Here is a 20,013-nt window from a genome sequence, read left to right on the forward strand (position 1 = left end):
GTTTCACCGTGTTAGCCAGGATGGTCTCGATCTTCTGACCTCATGATCCGCCCGCCTCGGCCTCCCAAAGTGCTGGGATTACAGGCGTGAGCCGCCGCGCCCGGCCAGGATTTGGTAGAGTTTCTAGCCTGTCCAGCCCCTCATTTTACATAAGAGGACTGAGGCCAGAGGAGAAGGGGAGGGATTTGAGCACAGGTTTGGGTACATTTGGGTAAAAAGTAAGGTGGAAAGTATATGTAGAAACAAATGTGCAATTATAATCTTGAAGGATGAAGTGAAGGTATCTATCTTTTTATTACTTGAGTTTTGCCTAAAAGATGGCCTCTTAACTGCTCTGTTTTTCTTTTCAGACAGTACTACAAGATGAGAGGCAGAGCCAGGCCTTAATCCTGAAGGTCAGTAGTAGTCACCATTTCTATTCTTTGATGTAAAATTGAGTAACAGCTTCTTGACCTCATTTTCCTGAGCATTGCTGGCTTTTGACTCTTTGTTGGGTAAGCATGGAGGTCTTTATGAAGAAGCATATTAACTCATTTGTGAAATGATGCTTTTATCCACTGGACCCAGTAGAGAAGTTTCTCCCAAGGAGATTCTTCAGCTACTGGTGGTGAGAACAAGTTCATGGATATTTTTTCTTTAGGTGTAAGTCCAACAAGATTAATTTGTATGTCTTTATTTCTTTGTTCTTCAGTACCTTTCCAGCAACCTTCTCACTTAGGATCTCGTGTTAAAATGTAATTTGTGACTTCTGAAGAAGTTTCCTATTTTATATTTAGTGAGAACTAAGTACATTAGTTAGAAGCAATTAGGACGTATATCAGTGGAATTTTTATATTTGTTTTTATGTGTTTGGCCTGCCAGTTGATAGCATTGTGTGCTACATGAATGCTCTGAGAAATTATGCCAGAAAACATTTTTGGAAGCTTGTGTATATTATTAAACAATTCCTTTCATCCTGTGTATTCTGGTTTATGAATGTCTTTTGCTTTATTTTGGCCTAATTCAGTATGTTTGCATTTCTGTGATTCCTTATTTATATAAATTGAACTTTTGCATCCACATCTTTAAGTGAAATTATCAGTAAATTGAAACTTGAGTTTCCTATATGCAAAGGTGAGTAACTGATTTTGAATTTTGGGTTCCTCAGATTGCAGATTATTATTATGAAGAAAGAACCTGTATTCTTCGTTGTGTCTTACACCTTCTCACTTACTTCCAAGATGAAAGACACCCCTATAGGGTAAGCTTGTTTAGTCTTCTTGCTTCTCTTTATACTGTATCATCTTAATAATTTCATTAATATTTATTTGAATATTTACCTTTTATTCTAGGTATAATTTACTCTTTTGATTTTTTAAAGGTTGAATATGCAGACTGTGTTGATAAATTGGAGAAGGAACTAGTTTCAAAATACAGACAGCAGTTTGAAGAGCTTTATAAAACTGAAGCACCAACTTGGGAGACACATGGAAATCTCATGGTATGTGGTTACTGTGCTCTCCTGTAACTTTTTTTTTTTTTAAGATGGAGTTTCCCTCTGTCACCCAGGCTGGAGTGCAGTGGAGTGATCTCGGCTCACTGCAACCTCCGTCTCCTGGTTTTAAGCAATTCTCCTACCTCAGCGGATTACAGGCACCCGTCGCCACGCCCAGCCAATTTTTGCATTTTTAGTAGAGACAGGGTTTCACCATGTTGGCCAGGCTGGTCTCGAGCTCCTGACCTCAGGTGATCCGCCCACTTCAGCTTCCCAAAGTGCTGGGATTACAAGCGTTAGCGACTACACCTGGACTATAACTCTTAGGAGAATTGTATGCCCTTGCTTATAGAGCTGCAAGTTAAATTATTTATTCATTCATTTAAAACATATAGATTATCTTTTTTTTTTTTTTTTTTTTTTTTGGTGAGATGAAGTTTCCCTCTGTTGCTCAAGCTGGAGTGCAATGGCACAATCTTAGCTCACTGCAACCTCCGCCTCCCAGGTTCAAGCGATTCTACTGCCCCAGCCTCCCAAGTAGCTGGGATTACAGGCACCTGCCACCACGCCCAGCTAATTTTTTGTATTTCTAGTAGAGATAGAGATAGGGTTTCACCATGTTGCCCAGGCTGGTCTTGGACTCTCGGACTGAAGGGATCTGACCACCTTGGCCTCCCAAAGTGCTGGGATTACAGGTGTGAAGTACTATACCAGACGAAACATCTTATTGTTCCCAATGTTTTTATTTGATTCTGTTATCACAGAATACATTCTTTGTCATTTTACTGTCTCATGTTTTGTGGCCCACCTTATGGTCTTTCTTGGTGATTGTACCTGTACACCTGGAAAGAATGTCTAGTTGTTTTTTCAGTTGAATAGTATGAGTTTATTAGCAAGGGATTGGTAATAACCTAAATGCTCATCTATCCAAGTGAGCAGGTAAAATCAATGATAGCATTTATGTGCAGTGGAATACTATGTAGTATTAAAAATATTGAGTGTATTGGTTGAATAATCTATGGCATATCCACATAATGAATTATTATGCAAATAAAAGGATTAAAAATAGGGAGGTTTTTTTTTTTTGTTTTTTTTTTTGTGACAGAGTCTCACTGTGTCACCCAGGCTGGGGTACAGGGGCATGATCGTAGCCTACTGCAGCCTCAACCTCCCCAGCTCAAGTGACTCTCCTGCCTTAGGCTCCAGTGTAGCTGGTACTACAGGCATGCACCTCTATGCCTGGCTCATTTTTTAAAACTTTTTCTAGAGATGGAGTCTCACTGTGTTTCCCAGACTAGTCTTGAACTCCAGGCCTCAAACAGTCCTCCCACTTTGGCCTCCCAAAGTATTCAAGTATTAGGCTTATAACGTGAGCCACCCTGCTAGTCCAGAAAATTTTTACTCTACCTTTATAGGAGATAATTTTTAAGATACATTGTTGCAGCTGGGTGTATGGTGGCTCAGGCCTGTAATCCCACCACTTTGTGAGGTGAAGGTGGGAAGATTGGTTGAGCCCAGGAATTCAAGACCAGCCCTGGCAACATAGCAAGACCTTGCTTCTACAAAAAATTTTAAAAATTGGCTGGGCGCGGTGGCTCACACCTGTAATCCCAGCACTTCGGGAGGCCAAGGTGGGCGGATCACCCGAGGTCGGGAGTTCGAAACCAGTCTGGCCAACATGGTGAAACCCTGTCTCTACTAAAAAGAAAAAAATCAGCCAGGCGTGGTGGCAGGCGCCTGTAATCCCAGCTACTCGGGAGGCTGAGGCAGGAGAATTGCTTGAACCCAGGAGGCGGAGGTTGCGGTGAGCCAAGATTGCGCCATTGCACTCCAGCCTGGGGGATAAGAGCAAGACTTCGTCTCAAAAAAAAAAAAAATTAAACGAATTAGCCGGACATGGTGCTAACCTGTAGTTACAGCTACTTGGGTGGCTGAGGCAGGAGGATTGCTTGAGCCTGGTGGGTCAAAGCTGCGGTGAGCTGTGATCATACCAGTGTACTCTGGGTGACAGAGCGAGACCCTCTCTCAAAAGATATATTGGTTGGCTGGGCACAGTGGCTTACGCCTTTAATCCCAGTGCTTTGGCCTCCCAGGAGGATCGATTGAGGCTAGGAATTCAAAACCAGCCTGTGCAACATAGCAAGACCCTTTCTCTTCCAAAAATTAAAAAAAAAAAATGAGCCGGGCATGTTTGTGCTCACTTTTAGTCCTAACTACTCGAGAGGCTCAGGTGAGAGGGCAGCTGCCATGAGCTATAATTGTACCGCTGCACTCCAGCCTGGGTGATAGAGTCAGACCCTGTCTCTTAAAAAAAAAGCAAAAAATCTGTCCCTTAAAAAAAAAAAAAATTAAATACGGGCCAGGTGCAGTGGCTTGCGCCTGTAGTCTCAGCTATTTAGGAGGCTGAGGTAGGAGGATCAGTTTCGTGTAGCAGTTTGAGCAGCCATAATCTGCCACTGAACTGTATCCTGGGTGACAGATTGAGACCCTTGCTTTAAAAAATGTTTTTAAGTACTGTTTTTAATCTCATGTTATTTTTCTCCCATTTTGTTTTCATTGGTTGTACAGACAGAGCGCCAAGTGTCTCGCTGGTTTGTTCAGTGCCTTCGGGAACAGTCCATGCTGCTAGAAATTATTTTCCTTTATTATGCATACTTTGAGATGGCACCCAGTGACTTACTTGTATTAACCAAGATGTTTAAAGAGCAAGGATTTGGTAGTAGGCAGACCAATAGGCACCTGGTGGATGAGACTATGGATCCTTTTGTAGATCGGATTGGGTAAGTCAGTGAATTGAACATCATGGAACTTGCGGTGTTTAGAGCATTGATACTATAGTGGTATGTGAGCAGGTGGGAGGTAGGTGTACTTTTCACTTAATGGGTGGAGAAATAGGTCTACTGCCACGTTCCCTTTCATGCAGGGAGTAAAGACTGGGATTGAGAGAGGACTCTCAAAATGAGTATTGTAATCTGCTCTTTTACTTACTGTCTTCATTTAAGGGGTTCATCCATTCATTCAACAAAAATTCATTGAACAACTGTTGTAGGCCAAGCACTATGCAAATGCTAACAAGATAGTGATAAATAAGGCATATATGCTCACTGTTCTCTTTCAGGTGATAGTCTATGGACTTTAAATTTCTTGTTTTTTCTATATTTATGACCATGGATATATCCACAATTGGGGGCCTGGTCACTCTGTGAGCAAAGATATACCAGTTAATTTTGTGTGTGTGTGGTATAGATGGGGTGTCACTTTGTTGTCCAAGATAGTCTTGAACTCCTGGCCTCAAGTGATCCTCCCACCTCTGCCTCTTAAAGTGTTAGGATTATAGGCGTTAGCCACTATGCCTGGCCCAATAGGTTTTTTTGATATTGCAGTGTCTTATATCTCATCTTTGTCTCTAGTGAGTTTCAGAACGGGATATATAACATGGTGATACTATTTTTCTTTCTAGCTACTTCAGTGCGCTCATCCTGGTGGAGGGCATGGATATTGAGTCCTTGCATAAGTGTGCTTTGGATGACAGAAGAGAACTGCATCAGTTTGCGCAGGATGGGCTTATTTGTCAGGTGAACTTGGAATAGCCTCTTTTTTTCCAGAGGGTTTATAAGTTAGTAGTAGCTTTCAATTATTGAACTGCTGCATAAAATTTTCAGTGTTGTGGAACTCTACATTGTTCAGTGATGTGGAGGTTCTACAATGTTTTCGTTTTGTTTTGTTTTGGTTTTTTGAGACGAAGTCTTGCTCTGTCACCATGCTGGAATGCAGTGGCGCGGTCTTGGCTCACTGTAACTTCCACCTCCCGAGTTCAAGTGATTCTTCTGCCTCAGCCTCCCAAGTAGCTGGGATCACAGCTAATTTTTGTATTTTTAGTAGAGACTGGGTTTCACCATTTTGGCCAAGTGGTCTCGATCTCCTGACTTCATGATCCTCCCGCCTAAGCCTCCCAAAGTGCTGGGACTACAGGCGTGAGCCACCATGGCCAATCTGTTTTGTTTTTTTGAGACAGAGTCTTGCTCTGTCACCCAGGCTGGAGTGTAGTGGTGCCATCTCAGCTCACTGCAACCTCCACCTCCTGGGTTCAAGCGATTCTTGTGCCTCAGCCTCTGGAATAGCTGGGATTACAGGCACACGCCACCACGCCCAGTTAATTTTTATATTTTTAGTAGAGATGCGGTTTCACTATGTTGGCCAGGCTAATCTTGAACCCCTGACCTCAAGTGATCCACCTGCCTCAGCCTCCCAAAGTGCTGGAATTACAGGCTTGAGCCACCGTGCCTGGCCTCTACAATGTTAAACAGTTGATTAGACCTGGCATCTATACCAAGGTGATAATTGAGTCTGTGAGAGTGATTCATTCATGGAGATGGTACAAGGACAAAAGAGGCCCAAGGAGAAAACCCTGGGGATTGACTGCATTTAGGGAGCCTGTGAAAGAAGAGGAAAGGGGAAAAACATTGAGATGAGATGGTTAGGAAGATAGAAAATGAAGATAGAGCGTAGAAAGTTTGAGAAGGATCAGGATAAAATTTCTAAAGTGTCTATTTTAACATGCATTTTATAATCTTAAGACTACATAAAATTAGTAGACAAATTTTGTGGGTAAAAGGAAGAGTAATTGTAATTGAGGGGTTTGAGGTGGTGGGGGTTTGAGATGAGTGAAATATCAGAATGAGAGAGTGAGGCCACTCTTTATGGCTTGCTTATTGAGCATGATGAAGAATCTGGTCGAGGGATGTTGACACTTTCTGTTCGGAGATGTAGATGTGTTTTCTTCTCTCACTAGGATATGGACTGTTTAATGTTGACCTTTGGGGATGTTCCACATCATGCCCCAGTGCTTTTGGCCTGGGCTCTCCTCCGTCACACTCTGAACCCAGAAGAGACAAGCAGTGTGGTCCGGAAGATAGGTGGCACAGCCATCCAGCTGAATGTGTTTCAGTACTTGACTCGATTGCTCCAGTCACTTGCAAGTGGGGGAAATGATGTGAGTTTAAGGCTCTGGGTGGTGAGCATGGGAGTGAGCCGGCAGAAGCATTATAATAATGTAATAGTTATAATGGTGGTGTGGATAATGGGATCATGTTGTAACTAACCTTTGGAGAGTGTTTAGACATCATCAGACATTACTTATAATGTTTATGAATATTATCTTTTTGAATCCTTATAACACTTCTTCGTGTTAAAGATTATCATTCTATTTTATACATTAGGAAATTGAGACTCAGAGAGATGTAATTTGCCCAAAGCAACAAAAATGCCAGTAAATGGTAGATACGGTTTGAACTCTTTGCCAGTAAAGTATATCTTAAGAAGATAGCTTTGGCCATATTGACTGGAGAAGTCACTTTCAGGGGACTTAATCGACTGTAACAAGATGAATTAGAAATTCTCTTGAGTCTTATGTTGGGGTTTGAGTGGCGTGGTTTAGAGAGCTTGTTTGTTTATTTTTGAGACAGAATCTTGCTCTGTCACCCAGGCTTGAGTGCAGTGGCGCGATCTTGGCTCACTGCAACCTCTGCCTCCCAAGTTCAAGCGATTCTCCTGCCTCAGCCTCCCAAGTAGCTGGGACTACGGGTGCCTGTCACAACGCCCAGCTAATTTTTTGTAGTTTTAGTAGAGACGGGGTTTTACCATCTTGGCCAAGCTAGTCTTAAACTCCAGACCTCGTCATCCACCCGCCTCGGCCTCCCAAAGTGCTGGGATTACAGGCGTGAGCCACTGTGCCCAGCTAGTGAGCTCATTTTGACGTGGTAAAATGAAACCTCAGGTTCAGCAATTATTTTTTCTTTTCCTTTTTCTTTTTTTTGAGACTGAGTCTTGCTCTATTGCCCAGGCTGGAGTACAGTGGATCTCAGCTCACTGCAACCTCTGCCTCCCGGGTTCAAGTGATTCTCGTGCCTCAGCCTCCCAAGTAGCTGGGATTACAGGCACCTGCCACCATGCCCAGCTATTTTTTGTATTTGTAGTAGGGATGGGGTTTCACCACGTTGGCAAGGCTGGTCTCAAACTCCTGATCTCAAGTGATCTGCCCACCTCAGCCTCCCAAAGTTCTGAGATTACAGGTATGAGCCACCGTGCCCGGCCAAATCAGCAGTTATACGCCTTGGTATGCATTTGCCCAAAGGAGTTGAAAACATATCCACACAAAAACATACACACAGACCTTTATAGCAGCTTTATTCGTAATTACTAAAACTCGAAAGCAACTAAAAGGTCCTTCAGTAAGTCTAACTAAACTGTTGTACATCTAGATGATAGAATATTTATATACTGCTAAATGAGCCATCAAACCATGAAAAGACATGGAGAAAACAGTAAATGCATATTAGTAAATGAAGCCAATCTAAAAAGGCTTCATAGTATATGATTCCAACTACGTGATATTCTGGAGAAGGCAAAACCTTGGAGACATTAAAGAGAATAGTGGATTGCCAACGGTCTAGTGGAGCAGGAGGTCTGAATTAGGTAGAACACAGAGGATTTTTAGGGCAGTGAAGCTATTCCATGTGATACTACAATGGTGGATACATGTCATACTTGTCCAAAAATCCATACAGTGTACAACACAAGAGTGACCCTTAGTGTAAACTGTGGACTTTGGGTGATAATAATAATGCCAATTGAAGTTATTCAGTTGTAACAATTGTACTGTTTTGGTGGGATGCTATTTATGTGTGGAGGCAGAGGATATATGGGAAGTCTTTGTACCTTTCTGCTCAGTTTTGCTATGAACCTAAAACTGCTCTACAAAACAAAGCCTATTTAAAAGGAAGAAAACTCAGCCAGCAGGCCCTACTCGTCACTGGTTGGCTTACCTTGGTGGCCGTTCAGGTGCTATATCAATTCCCATTACCACATGCAGACTGTTTACTGTAGGCTGGATATGGTTTTCTTCTTCCCCACACAAACTTTGATGATTTTGGCAATAATTCGCTTCTGATTTTATTCTTGACTTTGTTGTAATATTTGTGGTTCCTGCTTTCTCTTTTCTCCCTTTGTCTTCCTGATCTTGTAACTAAATTAGGAAAATTATGAAGCTTCAGATTTCCTTCCCATTTGTTTACAAAGAATATATGAATGCGATGGGATTATGCTGAACCTGGGGAAGAGTTGTATTACTCAGAATGATTCACTGACTCCTTTGTCATTCCAGTGCACCACCAGCACTGCATGCATGTGTGTCTATGGACTGCTCTCTTTCGTTCTGACCTCATTGGAGCTGCACACACTGGGCAATCAGCAGGTCAGTGTCTGGCTTTCATGAAGCTGTCTCTACTGCCCAGCTTTGCAATCAAGTCCCAAAAATATACCCCCATTGGATCTGATACTATTTACCTCATGTGTTAATTTGTTTACTGGTGTTCATTTTTTTATTTACTTTTTTCTTTTTTCTTTTTTTTTTTGAGATAGAGCCCTGCTCTGTCGCCCAGGCTGGAGTGTGGTGGCACGATCTTGGCTCACTGCAGCGTCCGCCTCCCGGGTTCAAGTGATTCTCCTGTTTCAGTCTCCCAAGTAGCTGGAATTACAGGCGTCCGCCACCTCGCCCAGTTAATATCTGTATTTTTGATAGAGACGTGCTTTCACCACGTTGACCAGGCTGGTCTTAAACTCCTGACATCAGGCGATCTGCCTACCTCGGCCTCCCAAAGTGCTGGGATAACAGGCGTGAGCCACTGCACCCGGCCTTGTCTTCATTTACTGTTATATAGGTGATAAATGTTACTTGTAGAAAAAACAGAAAATGCTGATAAAAAGAAAAAAGTATAGTCCTATCACATAGATAACTTGATAACAGTTTGATGTATTCCCTTCCATTTTCCAAATACGTATATACATGAAAATATAGTAATTCTTCTCTAGAAATGGAACAACAATGGATATACTATTTTTAAAATTTCTGTTTACTTATTTATTTATGCATTTATTTTTTTTGAGGTGGAGTCTTGCTCTGTTGCCCAGGCTAGAGTGCAGTGATGCGATCTCAGGTCACTGCAACCTCCGCCTCCCAGGTTCAAGCGATTCTTCTGCCTCAGCCTCTTAAATAGCTGGGATTAGAGGTGCCTGCCACCGCGCCCGGCTAATTTTTGTATTTTTGGTAGAGACGGGGTTTCACCATCTTGGCCAGGCTGGTCTCAAATGCCTGACCTCATGATCCACCTGCCTTGGCGTCCCAAAGTGCTGGGATTACAGGTGTGAGCCACTGCGCCCGGCCCTGTTTATTTATTTTTTAAGAGACCTGGTCTCAGTATGTTGCCCAGGCTGGTCTCGAACTCCAGGACTTCTCACCTCGGCTTCCCAAATATATACCGTTTTGTAACCTCATTTTTTTTACTCTGTAGTACATCTGTCCCAGACATTTGTTGGTGCTAGTAAGTCTTCTGCAGCAGGTTTTTTTTTTGTTTTTTTTGTTTTTTTGAGACAGGGTCTCAATCTGTTGCCCAGGCTGGTCTTGAACTCCTGGGCTTAAGCTGTCCATCCCTGTCAGCCTCCCACAGTGCTGGGATTACAGGTGTGAGCTATGGCACCTAGCCTAAAATGTTTTTTAAGATGAAACATTTCAAACTTATACCAGAAAAGGCAAAATTACATAATGAACCCCATGAGCCCATCACCAGCTTCTACCAGTTGTCATCTCATGGATAATCCTTTTTCTGCCCTTTCCCTCCTTGATTATTTCAAAGCAAATGTCAGATACTATTTAGCTTAATCTACAAACATTTCAACAAAACTTAACATTACAACCATTATCACACAAAAGCCCCCCAGAAAACATTGTCTCTTTTTTTTTTTTCAGAGACAGGCTGGAGTGCAGAATACAGTGGCGCGATCTCGTCCCACTTCAACCTGCACCCCCTGGGCTTAGATGATCCATTCGCCTTAGCCTCCTGAGTAGCTGGGACTACAGGTGTGTGCCACCATGCTCAGCTAATTTTTGTGTTTTTCTTGTAGAGATGGAGTTTTGCCATGTTGGCCAGGCTGGTCCCAAACTCCTGACCTCAGGTGATTCCACCGCCTCTGCCTCCCAGAGTGCTGGGATTATAGGTGTGAGCCACTATGCCTGGCTGAAGTTATTTTTCTTATGCTCAGTCCCATATTTGGCCTGTAACAGCTTTCTAAATCTGTTTGACACTACCCTTATATATTTTAATAGCTCTGTTGCTTTCTTTTCTTTTTTATTTTCTCTGTTGCTTCGTTTTTAAATTTAATTTCTTCAGTGAGCATTTATTAGATTCCCTGTGTATGCTAAGCTCTGTGCTAAGCTCTAAGGATAGAACAATTAAAGACATTGTTCTTGGCCAGGCACAGTGGCTCATGTCTGTAATCCCAGCACTTTGGGAGGCCAATAATTAAAATTAATTAATTAATTAAATTTTTTAAATTTAATTAATTAATTTCTCACCCTTGTCCAGGCTGGAATGCAGTGGCATGATCTCGGCTCACTGCAAGCTCTGCCTCCTGAGTTCATGCCATTCCCCTGCCTCAGCCTCCCGAGTAGCTGGGACTACAGGTGCCTGCCACCATGCCCAGCTAATTTTTTTGTATTTTTAGTAGAGATGGGGTTTCACCGTGTTAGCCAGGATGGTCTCGATCTCCTGACCTCGTGATCCACCCGCCTCAGCCTCCCAAAGTGCTGGGATTACAGGCGTGAGCCACTGCACCTGGCCTTATTTATTTTTCTTTAAGACGGAGTCTCGCTCTGTCGCCCAGGCTGGAGAGTAAGTGGCGTGATCTCCACTCACTTCAACGTCTGCCTCCTGGGTTCAAGCAATTCTTCTGCCTCAGTCTCCTGAGTAGCTGGGTTTACAGGTGTACGCCACCATGTCCGGCTAATTTTTGTAGTTTTAGTAGAGACGGGATTTTGCCATGTTGGCCAGGCTGGCCTCAAACTCCTGACCTCAAGTGATCCGCCTGCCTCAGCCTCCCAAAGTGCTGGGATTACAGGCATTAGCCACTGCACCAGGCCTATGTTTATTTTTTATTGTTTTGAAATGGAGTCTCACTCTGTCGCCCAGGCTGGAGTACAGTGGCGCGATTTCAGATAGCTGCAAACTCTGTCTCCTGGGTTCAAGTGATTTTCCTTTCTCATCCCCTTGAGTAGCTGGGATTACAGATGTGCGCCACCATGTCTGGCTAGTTTTTGTAATTTTAGTAGAGACAGCGATTCCCCTTGTTGGCCAGGCTGATCTCAAACTCCTGACCTCAAGTGATCTGCCTACCTTCTTGGCCTGTCAGAGTGCTTGGATTATAGGTGTGAGCCACTGTGCCTTGCCTCTTTTCTCTGTTGCTTTCTGGTACAAGATGTTACAGGATTATCTTGTAAGATTCTTGCGTCAGACCTGGAATCTGTTTATTCTAATAGCCTTGGTAATTTTTAGTGGGAAATGATATTTGATGAGTATCCTGAAAACTAAATCACTCTGTTCATTTTTAGTGACTAGGAACTTGTTTTGTAAATTGACTAACTTGGTGAAAATGAAAATTTTTTATCATTAGAGAGAAATGAGTTTGTGTTGAATTGAAAGACTCAGTTTCTAGAGGCTGGGTGTGGTGGCTCACTCCTGTAATCCCAGCACTTTGGGAGACCAAAGAGGACAGATCACCTGAGGTCAGGAGTTTGAGATTAGCCTGGCCAACATGGTGAAACCCCGTCTTTACTAAAAATACAAAAATTAGCCGGACATGGTGGCAGGCGCCTGTAATCCCAGCTACTTGGGAGGCTGAGGCAGAAGAATTGCTTGAACCTGGGAGGCGGAGGTTGCAGTGAGCTGAGACTGTGACATTGCACTCCAGCCTGGGCAACAAGATCGAAACTTTGTCTCAAAAAAAAAAAAAAAGACTCAATTTCTAAAGGTCATGGGCATAGAACAAGTTTTGTGTACTTTGGGAGAATTCTGGTTACTTTTGACCCAACCTTACACCTGGAGGATTGGTATTAACATATTAGGGTCAGGCACTGTGGTCCACACCTGTAATCCCAGCACTTTCCGAGGCCAAGGTGGGTGGAACACCTGAGCTCTGGAGTTCAGGACCAGCCTGGGCAACATGATGAAGCCCTGTCTCTACCAAAAATACAAAAAGTTAGCTGAGTGTGGTGGTGCACACCTGTAGTCCCAGCTACTCAGGAGGCTGAGGTAGGATCACTTGCCTGGGAGATGCAGGTTTCAGTGTGCTGAGATGGCGTCACTACACTCCAACCTGGGAGACGGAGTGAGACCCCATCTCAACAACGACAAAAAAAACATAGAGTTGCAGGAGTCCTGGTACTTGGATTTTTTTTTTTTTAGACGGAGTCTCGCTCTGTCACCCAGGCTGGAGTGCAGTGGTGCGATCTCGGCTCACTGCAAGCTCCACCTCCCGTGTTCACGCCATTCTCCTGCCTCAGCCTCCCCAGCAGCAGGGACTACAGGTGCCCGCCGCCACACCCAGCTAATTTTTTTGTATTTTTAGTAGAGACGGGGTTTCATCATGTTAGCCAGGATGGTCTTGATCTCCTGACCTCGTGATCCGCCCGCCTCGGCCTCCCAAAGTGTTGGCATTACAGGCATGAGCCACTGCACCTGGCCAGGTACTTGGATTTTAAAGAAATCATTCAGTGAGCATTTATTAGATTCCCTGTGTATGCTAAGCTCTGTGCTAAGCTCTAAGGATAGAACAATTAAAGACATTGTTCTTGGCCAGGCACAGTGGCTCATGTCTGTAATCCCAGCACTTTGGGAGGCCAAGGCAGGCGGGCCACCTGAGGTCAGGAGTTTGAGACCAGCCCAGCCAACATGGCGAAACTAAAATGCAGAGATGAGCTGGGCGTGGTGGTGGGCACCTATAATCCCAGTTACTTGGGATGCTGAGGCAGGAGAATTGCTTAAACTGGGGAGGCGAAGGTTGCAGTGAGCCGAGATTGTGCCATTACACTCCAGTCTGGGTGAAAGACCAAAACTTTGTCTAAAAAAAAGAAAGACATTGTTTTTGCCCTCTAGGAGAGCAGTTTAGCTGAGCCTAGTAATAATTTACATTTATGTGGCATTTTTGAATTTACAGTCTACTTCCTCATACATTATCTCATTTAATCCTTATTTATAATCCTTACTTATAATCCTACTCTGAAGCAGATATTACTGTTCCCATTTTACAGATAAAGCATTTCTGGTTCAGAGAGATGAATTTGTCTAACATCATACAGCGGACACAACACACCCTGGACAGGATATAATCTTACTTTTTCAACCCAGAGTTCTTGGCTGGGCATGGTGGTACACTCGTGTAACCCAGTGCTTTGGGAGGCGGAGGTGAGAAGATCACTTAAACCCAGGAGTTAAAGGCTGCAGTGAGCTATGATGGTGCCACTGCACTCCAGTCTTGGCAACAGAGCAAGACCTTGTCTCTAAAAATAGATACATATCTACTTACATACATATATACAAAAACGGTAAAAAGAGGCTGGGCTCATGCCTGTAATCCCAGCACTTTGGGAGGCCGAGGCAGATGGATCACGAGGTCAGATCAAGACCATCCTGGCTAACACGGTGAAACCCCGTCTCTACTAAAAATACAAAAAATTAGCCGGGCATGGTGGCAGGCGCCTGTAGTCCCAGCTACTCAGGAGGCTGAGGCAGGAGAATGGTGTGAACCTGGGAGGCAGAGCTTGCAGTGAGCCAAGATCGCGCCACTGCACTCCAGCCTGGGTGACAGTGAGACTCCGTCTCAAAAAAAAAAAAAAAAAAGGTAAAAAGAAAGAAACCAACCCACTCACCCAGAATTCTTGCACTCTAGTCTAGGTGATAGAGCATGACCTTGTCTTCTCTAAACATAAATAAATCAGTCAACCAACCCATCCACCCTTAAGCAGTTTGTTTGTTTTTTGAGACAGAGCCTCACTTTGTTGCCCAGGCTAGAGTACAGTGGCATGATCTCGGCTCACTGCTACCTCCATTGCCTGGGTTCAAGTGATTCTCATGCCTCAGCCACCCAAGTAGCTGGGATTATAAGGTGTGCGCCACCACGCCTGGCTAACTTTCGTATTTTTAGTAGACATGGGGTTTCACCATGTTGGCCAGGCTGGTCTCGAACTCCTGACCTCAAGTGATCTGCCGGCCTCGCCTCCCAAAGTGTTAGGATTATAGGGGTAGCCCCCACACCCAGCCAACCAACCAATTCTTAACCAGTTCTTTCTGACTTTCTATATTAAGGTGTTTATTTTATTTTATTTATTTATTTGTTTTCAAGAAGAGGATTTACTATGTTGCCCAGGCTGCTCTGGAACTCCTGGATTGAAGTGGTCTTCCCACTTTAGTGTTTATTGGTGTTTTGGTGTTTTTATTTCAACAGAATACAATAATAAAGATAGACTGGTTCAGCTAGGGAAAATGATCCATTTTTCTTCCCTCCTCAAACAGGATATAATTGATACAGCATGTGAAGTATTGGCCGACCCTTCTCTTCCAGAACTGTTCTGGGGAACAGTAAGTATGTCAGAGAGAGTCACTGTATAGCAAAAGAATTGTTCAAACACTTGTTTTCTTACAGGTTTTGTACTAAGCATTCATGTGTATTTTCTCATTTAATCTTCATAAAAATGTATGAAGTAGATACTATTACCGTCCCTCTTTTAATGTGATGACACATGACACTTAGAGATGTGAAGGGATTTGCTCAAAGTCACACATAGAAAGAGGCAGCCAGAATCCAGTTCTGTCTGACTTGAGTCTGCAGCCCACGTTATTACCAGTGTGCTGTCTCCAACCCACCAGGGTTTTTTTTGTTTTGGTTTTGTTTTGTTTTTTGAGATGGAGTCTTGCTCTGTTGCCCAGGCCGGAGTGCAATGGCGTGATCTGGGCTCACTGCAACCTCTGCCTCCCGGGTTCAAGCAGTTCTCCTGCCTCAGCCTCCCAAGTAGCTGGGATTGCAGGCGCCCGCCACCATGCCTGGCTAATTTTTTGTATTTCTAGTAGAGACGGGGTTTCACTATGTTGGCCAGGCTGGTCTCGATCTCCTGACCTCGTCATCCGCCAGCCTCGGCCTCCCAAAGTGCTGGGATTACAGGCGTGAGCCGCTGAGCCCGGCCTTCCAACCCACCAGTTTTTTGTTTTCATATATGGCAGTGTTTTAGACACCAGTGTTCCTGCAGCTCTTGAAAGTGCTTTTAGGAGATTGTAACTATAGCCTATGAGTTGTCAGGGTATTGTAACTAGTTAGAGTGAGAATTTGGCTTTGAAAAGAACAATTTCTCACCAGTACTTGCTCTGAGCATTGACAGCAGTCTCAAACCTCAAGATCCAACTGATGATCTACCTGTATATTTTACCCTCTTTTTTGTAAGATGCCGTCTGATGTTATAGAACCACAGTGCTCCTGGGAGAAGCTGGTATGAAACAGTATCTAGAGTGAGGATCTGTGGTTGCTGTGTGGTAGCCAACTGCTGACATAGTTGGGTAATTTGCACTTTAGTGGAAACATGTAATGCACAGGTGAACAATACTGTCTTCCCATAGAAAGGATGGCTGGGAAGAGGTCACTGGATAGAATAGTAGTCTTTTTTTAGGTCCCTCACTAAATCAATTGTTTTATATCCTTTTTCAGTGGAAATATGAAAGTCTTAAATTATTAAGGAGGGATGATATCTATCTAAAAGGAAGGATTAATTCTAAGTTTTCTCATGATTGCTGGGAAATTTGGAGAGATGTTAATTTGTGGATAATGTGAAGATCAGTGATTTGTCCCCTTCCACCACAGGAGCCAACTTCTGGCCTTGGGATCATTCTGGACAGTGTGTGTGGAATGTTTCCCCACCTCCTCTCCCCACTCCTGCAACTGCTCCGAGCCCTGGTATCAGGGAAGTCCACAGCCAAAAAGGTAAGTTGCTCAGTCAGATAAGTAAAGAGAATGGGAGATTCTTTATGGAGACTTTATTAGGAATTTTTTTTGCTTTCCACATTGCAGTTCTACTGCCATGACAAAAGTTAGTCTGAAGGTGAATGAAAGATACCAAAGATAGCACCTCAATTCTATAAAATTAAATAATCTTTTCATTAAGTACCTATTGTAGATACTGTGGAACTAAGACTAAGTATAAAGTTCCTTAATATCTAGTTGGAAGTTACTAGATATAAGAAATAAATAGCTAAGAGTCAGGTGGTACAGAGTAAATGTCATTTGAGCAATAAAGACCATACTGTTCAGGAGAGATAACTGCCCTTGTGGAGTGATGGGGACTTGAGTTGAGTGTTAAAGCCCAGTGAAGATTTGGCAAGGGGCGCAGAAGGCAGTTCCAAGAACAGTCACAGTGGTGGGCTTGCAAGAAGTTTGAGAGTCTGGTTGAAAGAGCAGACTGTGGGACCTTCCCTTGCTTATCCTAGAGGAGAATGTGTGATGGTTTTTTCTGTTTTGGCAGGTGTATAGCTTCTTGGATAAGATGTCTTTCTACAATGAACTTTATAAACACAAACCTCATGATGTGATCTCCCATGAAGATGGAACTCTTTGGCGGAGACAAACACCCAAACTCCTTTATCCCCTTGGTGAGATAAAGAGATCCCCCTTCTATGACAGCTTTTTTTTTTTTTTTTTTTTTTTTTTGATGTCTTGCTTTGTCACCCAAGCTGGAGTGCAGTGGCAAGATCGTAGCTTACTGCAGCCTCAAACTCCTGGGCTCAAGTGATTCTCCCACCTTAGCCTCCCAAAGCACTGGGATTATAGACGTGAGCCAATGCATCCAGCCAGTTACACTCTGAGGCTCACATCTATTCCAGGTGCTCAAAGAGGAAAATATAGAGGGAATAACCTCACTGTTTTAATCGTGGCATCATCACCACTGACTTCTCCAGTCATGTAGGCACTAGCAGTCCTATGAGGTATTGTTGTTATCATCATTTGAATGGAAAACTGTTCTTTGCATTCAAGTGATTTTCAGACATGTAGAAAGAGTCACTTGTCGGCCAGGTGTGGTGGCTGACGCCTGTAATCCCAACACTTTGGGATTACAGGCCAAGGTGGGCAGATCACCTGAGGTCGGGAGTTCGAGACCAGCCTAACCAACATGGAGAAACCCCATCTCTACTAAAAATATAAAATTAGCCGGGCGTGGTGGTGCATGCCTGTAATCCCAGCTACTCGGGAGGCTGAGGCAGGAGAATCGTTTGAACTTGGGAGGCAGAGGTTGCAGTGAGCTGAGATCGCGCCATTGCACTCCAGCCTGGACAACAAGAGTGAAACTCCATCTCAAAAAAAAAAAAAAAGACACTTGTCTACATGACAAGAACTTTTTTGGGTATTTTAGTTGAAAAAGCTGTAGGAATGTTAGCTACTAAGAAGAGAGCCTGTGAATCCCAGAACTTTGGGAGGCCAAGACAGGCAAATCACTTGAGGCCAGGAGCTCGAGACCAGCCTGGCCAACATAGTAAAACCCCGTCTGTACTAAAAATACAAAAATTAGCCAGGAGTGGTGGTGTGCACCTGTAGTCCCAGCTACTTGGGAGGCTGAAGCACAAGAATCACTTGAACCCAGGAGGTGGAGGTTGCAGCGAGCCGAGATCGCGCCACTGCACTCCAGCCTGGGGAAGAGGGAGACTCTGTCTCAAAAAAAAAAAAAAAAAAAAGTCTGTGAGTTTGTGTATCTCTGTGTGTTTAAAATATTGATGTCTGGTAGAGGTGTTACATTTTTTATTTATCCTCAGATATTAGACTAATTTATCTTTCTCTCTTAGGGGGTCAAACCAACCTTCGCATACCTCAAGGCACTGTGGGCCAAGTAATGTTGGATGATAGGGCATACCTGGTACGCTGGGAATACTCCTATAGCAGCTGGACCCTCTTTACCTGCGAGATTGAAATGTTGCTTCATGTTGTTTCAACTGCAGGTAAGGTCAGCTTTCGGAAACGTCACTACGAGGAGGAAAAGTGCATATGCTTGGAGGATTTAGAAAATAGAATATCTACATAAAATTTAGAACCATCAAGATTGTGATTTGTCTGATTTGTATATCTGGGTCTCAGAGACTGTTCAGTGATCTTAAAGGGGTTGTTTGCCGTGAGGTCACAGGCTGTCTTTCTTCTCAGATGTGATTCAGCACTGCCAGCGAGTCAAACCCATCATTGATCTCGTCCATAAGGTCATCAGTACAGACCTGTCGATAGCAGACTGTCTCCTGCCCATCACATCTCGCATCTACATGCTGCTGCAGCGGTGAGTCTGTCTTGGCTGACCCTCAGCTACCCAGTAGAGATCTCAGCACTTGTGCCCTCAGTTTGCAGGAACCTGGACACATACCCACTGTGTTAAAGTTCACGCATGTTCCTTGGTTTTCCTGTTTTTATATTCGTGAGGGTTTTCCTGTTTTTATATGTCTGCTGAGGGGAGAGACTGGGGAGAGAGAACTGGAAAAATGTTTGTGAGGGAACCAGTTGTATTATTTGCTTTATTGAGTATAGCGTATTGTTCTCCAACCAGGTTAACGACAGTGATCTCCCCACCTGTGGATATCATTGCTTCTTGTGTCAACTGCTTAACTGTTTTGGCTGCCCGCAATCCAGCAAAGGTGAGATGCCAGATCTTCCCAACAGCCAAAAATGTAGCACTTGGCAATACCTGAAGATATGTGGACATTTAACTCTTCCTTTTCCTTCTCAGGTCTGGACTGATCTTCGTCACACAGGTTTTTTACCATTTGTGGCCCATCCTGTCTCCAGCCTGAGTCAGATGATTAGGTGAGCCAGGTCCTAGGGTGGTGGGCCATATTCCCTAGTAAGAACCACATATGTCTCAGATCTAGCCTAGGTTTATTAATTTTATTTTTATGTATTTGTTTGTTTATTTTTTTGAGATGGAGTCTCATTCTGTTGCCCAGGCTGGAGTGCAGTGGTGCAGCCTCCGCCTCCCGTGTTAAAGCAGTTGTGTTTCAGCCTCCCGAGTAGCTGGGTTTATGGGCTTGAGCCACCACGCCCAGCTAATTTTTGTATTATTTATTTATTTATTTACTTTTTTTTATTTTTTGAGATGGAGTTTCGCTCTATTGCCGAGGCCGGAGTGCAGTGGCACGATCTAAGCTCACTGCAGCCTCCGCCTCCCGGCTTCAAGCAATTCTCCCACCTCACCCTCCCCAATAGCCAGGATTACAGATGTGCGCCACCACGGCTGGCTAATTTTTTGTATTTTTAATAGAGACAGGGTCTCACCATGTTGGCCAGACTGGTCTGGAACTCCTAGTCTCAAGTGATCTGCCCGCCTTAGCCTCTCAAAGTACTGGGATTATAGGCGTGAACCACTGCACCTAGCCTGATTTTTTTTTTTTTTTTTTTTTGAGATGGAGTTGCGCTCTTGTTGCCCCGGCTAGAGTGCAATGGCGTGATCTTGGCTCACCACAACCTCCGCCTCCCAGGTTCAAGTGATTCTCCTGCCTCAGCCTCCCGAGTAGCTGGGATTACAGGCATTCACCACCATGCCCTGGTAATTTTGCATTTTTGGTAGAGATGGTGTTTCACCATGTTGGCCAGGCTGGTCTCGAACTCCTGACCTCAACTGATCCGCCCGCCTTGGCCTC

The 20,013-nt window shown here is 43.9% G+C and overlaps 1 protein-coding gene across 2 annotated transcripts in view; it reads left to right on the plus strand.

The window, feature by feature from the left end:
• The window catches only part of NUP188 (nucleoporin 188), a 55,882-nt gene that overhangs the window by 13,262 nt on the left and 22,607 nt on the right, over window positions 1-20,013 (plus strand). For both annotated transcript variants that reach the window (XM_002820283.6, XM_054521179.2), the window contains exons 6-19: window positions 351-395; window positions 1,148-1,240; window positions 1,361-1,480; window positions 4,043-4,254; window positions 4,935-5,049; window positions 6,267-6,467; window positions 8,637-8,726; window positions 14,875-14,940; window positions 16,211-16,330; window positions 16,869-16,995; window positions 18,181-18,333; window positions 18,533-18,659; window positions 18,924-19,011; window positions 19,104-19,180. In XM_002820283.6, the coding sequence (XP_002820329.2) occupies window positions 351-395; window positions 1,148-1,240; window positions 1,361-1,480; window positions 4,043-4,254; window positions 4,935-5,049; window positions 6,267-6,467; window positions 8,637-8,726; window positions 14,875-14,940; window positions 16,211-16,330; window positions 16,869-16,995; window positions 18,181-18,333; window positions 18,533-18,659; window positions 18,924-19,011; window positions 19,104-19,180 (1,634 nt within the window). The remainder of the gene's footprint in view (window positions 1-350; window positions 396-1,147; window positions 1,241-1,360; window positions 1,481-4,042; window positions 4,255-4,934; window positions 5,050-6,266; window positions 6,468-8,636; window positions 8,727-14,874; window positions 14,941-16,210; window positions 16,331-16,868; window positions 16,996-18,180; window positions 18,334-18,532; window positions 18,660-18,923; window positions 19,012-19,103; window positions 19,181-20,013) is intronic.

This window comes from Pongo abelii, chromosome 13, assembly GCF_028885655.2.
Source record: "Pongo abelii isolate AG06213 chromosome 13, NHGRI_mPonAbe1-v2.0_pri, whole genome shotgun sequence".
Classification (NCBI taxonomy): domain Eukaryota; kingdom Metazoa; phylum Chordata; class Mammalia; order Primates; family Hominidae; genus Pongo; species Pongo abelii.